The following is a 12,000-nucleotide window of genomic DNA, read 5'->3' on the forward strand; positions in this document are numbered from 1 at the left end:
CAGAAAGCAAGATGAGCGCGATTTTGCTGTGTCTCAGGCAATTAGAAAATTGGGTCCTCCTGAGCATAAAGAGCTCCCAGCTGAGGTAAAAGTTAACTGAAAATCAATTTCCAAGTCTTCTCGAGGGCCACTAGATATGCATTTTAATTATACATGACCACAATATCAATAATGAAGAAATCTTATGTTTTATTTAATACTTTGGCCAGACCAGCCCCTTTGAAGGAACCACTAGTTTAGGAAAGAAGAACAACAAACCTTCATTCACTTTCCTGCAGGTTCATCATTTTCCTAATTATATCTATTGGTCCTGCTTTATATATTCTTTCTGCAAATCAAGGGGTGGGGGGAGGGTTTCTATATTAGATCAGCATTGTCTGGTTCTTATCCAAATATTCCACCTAATAAGGACGTAAGTTCTCATGGACTGGACAACTACTCTGCAACATTCCTGAGAATTGAATAATATAATAATCTTGAAAGTCAGCAGAGTAGATTATCCACTTTTTTTCTGGACTTGAACTTGTGACCTTAACAGTAGCACTGCAAAAAAGCAAATGTGCTAAGCACTTTGCCAGAGTAACCTTCCATGTAGACTTTTCATCTTAAATACATACAACTGAAAACAACTACAATTTTTGGAAAATTATGTACAAACCCAATACTTCTTTTGATTACATATAAATACAAATTAGCTATTTTTCCTAAAAAGTGGTTATAATAGTAAATAAATACAAAATAAATCTGACCATTATACTTCATGTGCTGGGGTTGAACCCATATAAAATGTACAACTAAATACATTTTAAAATCTTTAAGGAATAATTCTCTGATTAAAATATTTGTTTTCCCAACTTGTTTTTGTAGATATAAATATATTTTCAAAATAGCTGTGTTTTTTTTTCTCCATTTCATTCCATAAATAAAGTCTTCATTGGGAAATATTAAAGTGTCAACTTGGGGTTTTTTTTTTCTTTTTTTTCTAAAATATATAATATATATATTTTTTATTTTATTTTGCTGTGCTAACGACACCCGCAACCCTCCACAACCATGTCCTGATAGTTCTTTAATACAACCTTTTCATTTTCATCAAGGTACAGCATGGAGATAGCACTCAGTTCCGTTGGGACACAGCACGCCTTAGGAATCTTAGAGTTAACTGAGTTGACCAACGTCTGAACAATGGCGTGATTAGTGGAGTTCAGGTGATCTGCCAGGGGGAAGGGGCACTCCCCATGGCAGTAAAAGGCATGATACCCCGGGGGGGCTACAATCCAGTCATTCCACCCCACATCACTAAAGTCCACGTACAAAGGGTGTCTCTTACAGCTGGACTTAAGGCGTTTGCGCTGTTTGTGTTTTGCTTGACGCTTTTCTCTTTTGTGAAGAGGATGTCCTTTCCCATCATGGCCAAAAGTTACTAGCAACGGTCTTATCTGTGACCAGCTGTGCTCATCTTGGTGCAAAGACCTGCTAATCCTGACGTGCCTCTTGGAGACGCCCTGGTTCTCTAAGTGGGCCACTTCTACCACAAATCCGTGGTTAGCGAGTCCCTGTGCAGTCCACCTCATCACGGCAGGGGTGACGTCGAAACTCTCCCATTTGCTTGCATTCTGATTCACCAACCTGGTGTCCAAAAGCCTGGTCATGGGGAACTTCGATTTGCTTGCTGCAGGTTTTATAATTTCATAAATATTAATTCGGTGATGGAAACTGCTATTGTTTTCCAAAGTTTCCTGCATCTGTTCCCGAAAAACCTGAAGTTCAGCTGAGGTGATAAACTCCTCGGTAGGAATGGAAGTTAAATTAAAGAAGAATCGCCGGGTTGTTTTTCCGCTCATTTCTGGCAGTTCTTCCAAAGATTCTAATTGGATATAAAAAGGTGGGAATAAAAGAAGAAAAATACTTGGTAAGGTAAATAATGACAATCTGATTATATGTAAGAATTTATAAATCTCATTCCAGGGTTTGATGTAACCCATTTAAAAGTTTGCAACCAGAAAATAAAAATTCCCCCATCACATAAAAATAGTCTCCCTTTCTCCCTTTTCTATACATTTATGTCAATATGCATACCATGAAACACAATTTCATCATTCATTGTTATGTTTTTAATCCAATACACGAATACTGCTTCCAGGTGGCTATAATAATGGGGGAAATGGTGAAGCATTTCTTTGGAATTCACAGACTTTAGGGCAAAAAAAAAGTCAGCACTATAGTTAGTAGAGGTCTAATGAATGAGGATTTGAGGAAATTATTGCATTTCGTAAAAAGAAAAAGGCTTTAATGTCAATCCCTTAAGCGGTATTCTAAAACATTGCTCTGCAATTTAGATGATTTACAAATCTCGATATACAGATTTCAGTTTCCTAATTAAAGACTCTGAAACTCAGCATCAACGATGACATTTTGCAAAGCACACCCTACTATTTTAACTCAAAAATCTAGAGACAAAGGCATACACAGGAATCTACTTCTTTGAAACGTAAGGGTGGTACTGGGCCACTGTAGTAATTAAGGCCAATTTCATAAGAAATAACTTCCCACGTGCTGTCTGTCCTCTCACCTCCTTGTGACCTCTAAAATGAAATCTCACTTAGATGCTTTTAGAAGAAAAAAGGTAACAACGCTCCTGTTTGTAATTCCTTTATCTTTTCAAAAAAACAATTCATGTTAACAAGAAATACCTACCCAAGAATAGACACAAAACCAAAAAAACCTGATAATAATCTATAAAAATGTCATGATAGTCACAACTTATAAGAGATCTCATCCTAGTACATAATAATCATTCTATATCTATCATTATTTCAAAAATAGTCATACAAGTGGACTATGCATAAAAGCTCTTTCTAAGATTCTGGAATTTCAATATTGAATACTGTCTTCCAAGCAAATAAAAAATAGCATAGAGCCCTGGCTGGTGTAGCTCAGTGGATTGAGCTCGGGACTGCGAACCACACAACAAATAGCATAGCACCTTGAATGCTGTAGTCTGCAAGTCATCAAAGGTACACAGTATTATTAAATTGATGGTCATAACACTAGAATTTGAGATATTTAGGTTTACTTTCTTCTAGCTTTACTACATCCTGTCACTTGACTATCAAAAACAATGTATCTGCTTCATTCAGGATCCAGTATAAATGTTGACAAAATCTACTTGGCCATAGATCTAGGTCATCACCATAAGGGAATACCATATTTTCGTTCATTTTGTTGTACTTTTTCTAAATCAAACAGCTATAAGTTGTTCACAGAATCAACATGTCGTAGCAAAGGAGAGCTACTTCAGATCACTCACTCAAAGGTTCTACCTGTGTAAACCTTCATCATCAAAGCAGTCATCACTGCAAGCTAAGTGGAAGCACAAAGTTCAACACAGGTAGTTTACACCAAATTATGGAGTAATGTTTTCATGTGAAGCTTCTCAAACTCTACCTTCACACAAAACACCAAGGGCACCTTAAATCTTCAGCTGCAGGTTCTGATTCAGTGTGTCAGGGGGAGGATCTGAGACTGTGCATTTCTAGCAAGCTCCCAGGTCAAGCGATGCTGCCTTGGAGCCTAAAGGGTTTAAGGGATGCTTTTCACATTCAAGAACAAACTGCTGGGGGCACATTTTTAAGTGTGATTATGTTGAGTAAAATAAAAATGAGTAGCACCATTAGTGTGGGCCAAGGAATGAGTTAAGGCCCACGAAGTAGGAAATTCTCCTAAAACTCATCTACTTGGACATGGAGACTATCAGGTCAAGAAGTGAGCACTGCATGGTGTCCTTGTGCCTCCTAGGTCATACCTGCTGGGACTAATTTTTGAGAGCCATCTATGTCTAGACCCCATTGTAAATGAGTAATACTTCAGACCAGGCACTGTTTTTAAAAATAACCCTCCCACAAGTGGAACCGGGGCTCTCCTCAGCGGTTCTCAACAAGCATCAAGGCCTATATTTACCTCCTTTCCTTTCCTCCTTGCAATTCAGGAGCCCTCTGATAATTTCCCTAAAGGCATTCTTTCAGCAGAGAAGCCAAGGGCTACCAGGGGAAACAGGATATCGGAGGAAACTGGAGTGAAGTTGAAATCAGCCATGTTGCCCACATGCAGTGACGCAAAGCCAGACCTGTGCCTGACTTCCCAGAATGCCAGCCCACCTAAGAACATCCTCTTTCCTTTTAAAAAGGGGGAAGGAAAGGCAAATTATCCAAGGCACTGGCTGACCCGCTGTGTTCATGAAGGTGCCCAGAGAACTCACGATGGCAACAGAATGTAAATTCTTAAGCTGAAAAAGTGATAAACACACAGACACATGGATACACACAGAGCCAAAGAATATCAAGGAAGGGACAATCTCCAAGGCAAGCATGAGAGACAGGTCATTGAAATAAAGAAGATGAGTATGAAGCAGGCAGAAAATAAAATACTAACTCTCCAAAGATATATATAAAATTCAATCAGATAAACTTGCCACCATTTGACCAGATTTGACCTATAAAAACATCCGTCAATTTCAGGTGCTTCAAAATCTCACTGGGGACAAGTGGAAAAAAGGATTAACCACTTAGTTACCTGAATAAAGGGGCCATTTTTTCCCTGATAAATAATATCGAGCGCTGTGAAGACCCTTCTCTGACTTTCTGGCTTCATCTCAGCCAACCTGTTCCTTGAAGAAGCCCTCCTCCTTCTCAATACAAAAGCATCCTGGACAACTCCTCTCACTGCAGACTCAGGGACGGGAGAAGTTCTCAGAAATCCCCAAAGTCAGGAGAATAAATGCGCCAGCTTAGGGTATCTGACACCTCTCCTTTAATCTGCAAGGGAGCAACGTAAATGTTTTCTTTGGGTTGAAAAATAAAAACTTGTGTGAAATAAGGTAAATTAAAGGAAAAAAAAAGACTTCTGCAAATTAACACAGGAAGCCCAGGGAGTCTGAAAATATAGACCATTTACCTAAGTAGATAAAAGTACTCTTTTTTGGAAGGTTCTAAAGTTGTTCATTCTCTGGAAATAACCCTTGTGGAATAATGGGAACTTGCCAAGGGATTAGAGGATCCCAGGCTATCTCGGACCTGGGTTCCTGAACCTACTTCTTAACCAAATAAATGTTCTTGTTCTTCACATGTATTTAAAAGTTCTTAACCAAATAAATGGAGCTATGGTGACAAAACTGTGGGGAAGAAAAATAGGCAATGGCATTCAACCTCTCCTCCAAGGGTGAAGAACCAGCTACACTCCGTCAATTATTCATCCCTATCAAATAACCCAAAAGATAAGGCTGAATTCTCTCAACCAGCCCAGGTCTACTCTGGCCTCCACTTTCCTAGATAAGGGGAGAATTAGACATAAAATAAAAAAGTCATAATAATAATGGTAAGCTATTACCATTATTATTACCAGCCATAGTGTGCTGACGGCTTCTTGGTGCCAAGTCTGGGACTGAGAGCTTTAAATGAATTATCTCACAACAAACTGATTAGAGAGAAACTTAGTACCTCTACTTGTGAATAAAATAGCGGGAGCTTGGAAAGGTTGTGTTATTCTCCCAAGGTCACAGAGCTAGTAAAGGAAGAGCAGAGCTATGAACTTGAGTCTACTGCAGTTTCCAAGATTCTGGCCACTAGACGGCACTACGTAACACAGGGATGAATGGAAAACTCAAACAACAGTCAGAACCATTGGGAGTATACTAATAACACAATGATAACTGCAGGGTGACCTCCTCCCCAACTGAAGGGGCAGGAACGAGTACAGCAGTGAGGGCACACAGAACTCAGCACGCAGAAGAGTAACGTGGCAGAACCCTCTGGGCACACACAGGTCTTGTTCGGAAGCACTGATGTTTTGTGGCTGCCTTTTTGTCCTATCTCATGGCGAGTTTTAGCAAAAAAGTAAGCTATCACAATGTTTTAAAAATCTGCAACACTATCTGGACCAAAAAAAAAAATCCGTTAAGACAACAACAAAAACCTAGGATGTTCTAACAAATCGGTAAGGTTGGAAATTACTGTCCTGACATAAAATGGGAGTGGCTGAAGATAATAAACAATAACTTTCTAGAATATAAAGTAATGGTTATAGAACTGAAATACCAATGAGAAAAAGACAAAACACAAGAGGTTAAAACAAGTCAGTTAAACAAAGGATGACAGAGGAGAAGGAGCTGAAGGAAAAGTGTGGTCGTACGGACCAACCCTGATTTCGCCTCGGCCCACCCTTGGGTCCAGCACCTTTGATATAACTGAGTGACCTCTCATTGTCCTCTTACTACTTAATGACCCACACAGAGGGCAAGTCGATACGAAAAAAAAAAAGACAAAATATTTGCTTAATGAGAAGAGAGCAAGAGAGATTATAGAGGGACCACACACACACACACACACACACACACACACAAAGTAGAACAGAAAACACTAGTGCACTCCCAAAAGCTACCACTGGGCACCAGTCTCTCTGAGCACTCCCAAAGAGAATGTCTGTCCTATTTAATGGTGTCTTTCATAACCACAATGAAAACCTGGGGACACTTGCGAAGCACCACGAAAGTACTGCCTTTGCGGTGTCTACTGTTCAAGTCCTTTTGCTGCACTGAGACAGTGACACAAATTCTCCTTCAAAAAGTGATGCTTGCTTCTTGAATGTTCCTGTTGTATGCATATTTTCACAACAATTACACTTGTAGAAAGAGCGTTCATCTCTATCTCAAAACTTTTGCCATAGAGACAAATAATTCCATTATTTCATGCAAAAAGAAGACTGTCTTTCCAAGTCTGGAGAGCAATCTGTGGTCCAATCTAATAGGAAAGAGTAAAGACTTTTTGCTCAGACAATGAAATCAACCCATTTCAATGTTTCTCACTACAGAAAGGCATAAAACACTCCTGTTAGAGGGTGATTTTTCTATCCTTGGTGGTAGTTTGAAAGCTCTGTGGCCAAAGCACTTCTTAATGACTTTGAAAAAAGGAAATTTTTCAGCACTTGGGCTGTCCCGAATAAAAGCCACTGCACACAGGACAAGACAAAGTTTAAGAGGAGAAGCCACAACTGATGACTTTGTCTCTGGATCCCAATCCACATGGTCCCATTACCTGCACAGCTTGGCTGAAAGAATTCCATCACATCTCTTGTCTCCTACTTTCACATCATCCAGACCCCACCCACAAATAAAACCAACACATAATTCCTGTGATCAGGTCTGTTTGTCCTTTACCAGGCAGGTGCCCATGAACAATACACGAACCAAATTCTTCTCTTAAGCCAGCAGCCTTAATCACATGGTTTATTAAAAGATTCGTAGCACCATGCATGCCACAAAGATGTTTATAAAAACAAAATCCTGGGTTCCACAAAAATAAAATGGTTTTCAAATAGTGCAATATGTGGCCTAAGGCTTATACACTAGTTGTAACAAGAGGGGAAAAGTGGGTTTGTTGAAATTTGGGGCAAAAATTACAAAGCGTTTCTCTATCATATAATTGCATTAACATCTGAGGTTACTGAAAGTTGATTTTAAGCAAGTTGGGAACTTCTGTACTATTTCACACTTCACATTTACACTTTTAAAAGATATAGTTTCTGGCGTATAAACTAAGCATGCTATTTAAGTTGAAATTACACTCTCAAATAATTTGCAGCTTATTCAGTTTTGATCAAGCCACTTCCAGAAGAAGAAATATGCTGACTTCACTGATGGAATCCTCGCGCAACTGAGCATTTCAGGCGTCGAATGATTTAAGCGGTCTCCCTTTTATGTTATGAGCGACACACAGTGCCTTCTTGGCCTTAAAAGTCGAGAATGGTCTCCGTGCTCCATTTCCAGGAGAGGTGGCTAGAGCAGCCCTTCTTCTTTTCCTACTCAGAAAAACCGTTCTAACCAGCACTGGCTGAAAAGGATGAGCCTGGCTCTCTAATCATCCCAAGGTTATGATGAAGCATTTCTACATCTGAGTGTGTAGATTCCACTTGAAACTTACCACCTCAGCAGGGCGGGGGGGGGGGGGAGGGAACTTCACCCCCAGCTCCCCAATATCCCACAAGTGGTTTGCCCTGTGACTCGCAACTTTGGACCCTTCTCTAGAACTCGAAGGAACCGGTGCCTTACCTAGAATGTATTGAGCCAAAGGGGCATTTGAAAGTGTAGAAAAGGAATTGGAGTGGAGTATATCTTTGACTAATTGCTTTAAGAACCTATGTACAACGGATTTGAAGAGCTACTCTAAGACATTTCATATCCACTAAATGCCTTTCCGATGAAACAAGCAAAATATCCTACCTTAGAAAAACCACATCCAGTATCATAAAAGAAAAAAAACACCCACATTTCAATGCACATGAAGGAGAACAGGCAGCTTCTGCAAAAGTTTTTGTCTGAGGCTTCCCTCGACTCTACTAGGAGTGCATCTCAGATTTAAGCACAAGACAAGAAAGTCATTGTGGAAACAATGAGATTGATTGTGGAATTGATCTCCCGCGAGGATTAGATAGGGATTCAAAATTTTCCAAACTGGGCCCAGATCAACTGTAAATTAGAAAGACTTCGGCCCTGGGCTTTGATTTTTCAATACAATCTCTGAAAATTCTACCCTTGGCTCTGTCTAGCCTGAAGCCCCGGCTTAAGCAGGAGAGGCAGATTTATAGAGTGAGGGCTTCCAAACAGAGGGAAAGAGATCCCAATTTGCCCCCCTCCCTCTCTTCTTCCCCTCTGGAATTCTTGCACGTTTAGCTGACTAGGGGCATGCCGTTTGCCCTCATCTTTCCCATCACTTGATTTCTCTCCAGTTCCTGGAGGAGGAGTCGCTCTTCTGGCTGCAAGCCAGGAAAAGGGTGCGGATTTACCAGTGGGGAATCCCTGGCTCCCCCACTACACAAGGCAGTGTGTTACAGCCAGGTTGGGAAAGGTTCTTACAAGAGACAAGCCTGGAAACCGCTTCCGTGCCCAGGCCAAGTTGCCCTTCTAGGGATGCCTGCAGTTGCCCACAGTTTGCCCACAGTGGGGCGCTTGGTCGGATGGCTCCCCGCCCCCGCCCCCATTCCCCTGCTCCGTGCCTCACCTTCGTGGTGGAAGCTGCGCACAGTGTTGGCGAGGCTGGCTGCCCTCTCCAACCGGTGGTCTGGGGCGGGCGCGCCAGGCTGGCCCGAATGACGGCGGTACAGTTCTAGCATGTAGGGGGGCACCACTGCGTCCCTGCTGGGGGTGGGTCTCTGCTTCAGGCCAAACATGCTGAGCAGCCGCAACTCGAACTCGCTCAGGACGTCGTCTGAGGGCTGCGATGAGGAGCGGCCAGTTGACGCAGAGAACTTCCTCCGGCCCAGCTCGGGAATGAGGCCGGCTGCGCCGCCCAGGAGGACCTGGTGAAGCAGCAACGCAAGAAGACAGCGGGTCCCGGCCACCATGGTCGACCTGCAGACAGGGCCGACGTGAGTCACCGAGGTCCCCGCCCAACCCTCCCCCCTTCCGCCCCCGCGCCCCGGCTCCCGCTTCATGTGCCTGCCTCCTCCTCCAGGGTGCCCGCCTGGCTTGCAACATTCACGGGGAATACTTAAGAGTGGCTGAAGCTGGAACATCTGGGCGAGTGGAAGTGCCCTAGTTCCTGGGCCATAAGGCTTCCCCCCTCCCATCCCACCCTTAATTCGTGGGACGTGATTGGCAACCCCCACCTCCTCCCACCCACGGCTTCAGTGACTGTCACCTTTTTTTTTTTTCTGTGACACTCGCGCTGACAGCCAGTGCAGGGAACCCAGGAAAACCATTACTGGGTCTGACACCCGTTGTCTGTCCCCTAAACAAACCCAAACTGCTCAGCGCTCAACGCTGGCTTGCATATAAACACGCGCGAATGGTGCATGTGACTTCCTTAGAGGCACTATATAGAACTTCCTGATACACACACACAGTCTATAACTTCCAGACCCAGTCAACTAGAGGCCACGACTTCCCAAGCCACTCGCAACTTGTGGCCCACGCCTTTAGCCTCAGCGATGTCGGGGCAGGCCACTCCAACCCAGACCCCACCTCCCTCCCCCACGCAGTCAAGATACACAGGTATCTTCCTGGGATTACGTAAACAGCTAATATCTACTAATTCACGTGTCAGTACAAGGTGGCACTGAAGTGCTGCCCTTCGAATTCCTGGAAGCAAACAGGGAGGACCCCAACTTTTAGCAATGTCCCAAACGGGGCATGGCTCTGAGTAGAGACAGCAAGTCTCCCAGGGAAACTTGAAGGAGGGAGAAGGGATGGCCATGGCAGGGCGGACAGGTTGGCAGCTAACGGGCGAAATTCACCCTCTCGAGGGGATCTCTTTGACTTTTTTTTTTTTTTAATTATCTAAGTGTTAACAGCCCTAATAAAACACCGTAGAGAGGGGAAGAAGGAGGGGCGGAAGAGATCGAGCCAGGAGGGCCAGGCTGACGGTCGCTGGGGGCGGTAGGATGGGGGCATCCCAGCCGGGGTTCGGCTGCACGTGGACTTGGCGGGGGGTCTGTTTACATCCGGCCGAGCCCGACCCAGAGGGGCGCAGCCGCGGCGGCCGTCGGTGCGCCTCTCCCCACCCCACCCCTAGTCCCGGCCCCGGGCCCAGGTCCTCTACCTTTAGGAGACCGCAGACCGTCTAAGAAGCACGCGGGGACACGTCCATTGAAAGAGCCTCCACATGGAAAAAGCTCTGGCCGAAGGACCTGGCACAGGGAGCGAGTTCCCTTCCTTTGCCTCCTCCCTCTCTCCCCGGCTGCCGGCCGGGCAGTCGCTGGCCTCACGCAGCGAACGGCGTCTCCGGGTGGGACCCAGCGACGGAGCCGAGGACCGGCGGGATTCGGAGGCGGCGCGGCTGGGTCCGCCGGGCAAAGGCACCGGCACGAAGTGGGGAGCACAAGTTATTCTCCCTGCAAGTTCAAGAAGTCTCCAGCCAAGTGCTGACACACAACAACTGCGAGCAGGGGGAGGAGTGCGGGGCAGGGGAGGGAAGGGAGTAAGGAAAAGCTGGTGCTGTCGTTGTCCTCAGGAACCAGCGCCCGCGGGACGCGTGGCCCCGCGCGGGACCGGCTCCGGGACTCGGGAGGCGAGAGCAGGGCGCTCCGCGCTAGCTCCGCTGCGGCCCATGGTTCGGGGCAGCCATCCTGGGCGACGCCGGGTCCGGGGAAGGGCGCAGCGGCGATCTCGGTGCCGGGCGAGTTGCCCCCCCGCATCACTCTGCCTTGCTCCAGCGCACCCCCATTAGCGCTCGCCAGTAGCAACCACCGCAGCTCAGACGCTCTGTCGTCCTCGGGCGCATTCTCTGGCGAGTCGAGCCGAATCCCGGGCCGCCGAGGCGGGTGGCCGCGTTCTCCCCTCGCTCTCCTACCCACGGGTCCAAGCAGCTGTACCCTTTGTGGCCAGCCTGGGGTCCGATCACACTTCGGCCGGCGCGTCCCTGGCCCCCGAGCCCCGGCAGGAGTTGATCGCCATCCCGGCGCTCAGCCTTGGCTCCTCGGCGCTCTGCGCGCGGGTCCTGAGCTCCAGCGCGGCCCGGGCAGCCGAGGCCAAGGCGCAGTGGTGCGCACGGCCGGGCGCTCCAGCCCGAGCGGGGTGTGCGGCGCGCCGGTTCCTCCGAGACCCCGATAATCCGGGAGGCACTCGCCCGAGGTCGTCCGCGTCGGCGGCACAGCCCGTGGCGGCTGATGTCCGGCGGCTGCTGACAATCCCCGGTCGGGTGTGGGAAGCGGGGCGGCGGGCGCAGCGCGAGCCGGGCGCAGCGCAGCGCGGCGCGGCGAGGACTCCGGCGGCGGCGGCGGCGGCGCCGTGGCGCGGCGCTCGCGGCTTTTAAAGGGGACGCCGCCTGCCGTCTCCCTCCCGGCCGCGGCCGAACACCTCCCCCTCGGCGGCGCGGCTCGCCGGGGATCCCCGAGCGGGCGGGAGCTGCGCGCAGGGGTGTGGACCGCGCGCCGGGCAGCGGCGGCGGCGGGGTGGGGCGGAGGGCGGGGACCCGGGGCAGCCGGCGGGGGCGCTCGCGCCTCTGCCCCTGT

The 12,000-nt window shown here is 47.0% G+C and overlaps 1 protein-coding gene across 1 annotated transcript; it reads right to left on the bottom strand.

The window, feature by feature from the left end:
* Positions 1-165: 165 nt before the first annotated feature.
* On the bottom strand, positions 166-11,751 carry BMP2 (bone morphogenetic protein 2). The gene is made up of 3 exons (XM_037147816.2): positions 10,590-11,751; positions 9,051-9,400; positions 166-1,867 (listed from the first exon to the last, which is right to left on the bottom strand). Exons 2-3 carry the CDS (start codon positions 9,391-9,393, stop codon positions 1,026-1,028), a joined length of 1,185 nt encoding a protein of 394 aa, XP_037003711.2. The 5' UTR covers positions 9,394-9,400; positions 10,590-11,751; the 3' UTR covers positions 166-1,025.
* Between the last annotated feature and the right edge of the window lie 249 nt (positions 11,752-12,000).

Source organism: Artibeus jamaicensis, unplaced genomic scaffold, assembly GCF_021234435.1.
Source record: "Artibeus jamaicensis isolate MK-2021 breed Jamaican fruit bat unplaced genomic scaffold, CSHL_Jam_final contig_685, whole genome shotgun sequence".
In the NCBI taxonomy this organism is placed as follows: domain Eukaryota; kingdom Metazoa; phylum Chordata; class Mammalia; order Chiroptera; family Phyllostomidae; genus Artibeus; species Artibeus jamaicensis.

Bases quoted from the DNA above. Each gene is read 5' to 3' on its own strand.
- BMP2 (XM_037147816.2), bottom strand. From the start codon at position 9,393: ATGGTGGCCGGGACCCGCTGTCTTCTTGCGTTGCTGCTTCACCAGGTC. The intron at 1,868-9,050 runs GTGAGGCACGGA...ATATCCAATTAG, and splicing joins GCGCAGCTTCCACCACGAAG to AATCTTTGGAAGAACTGCCA.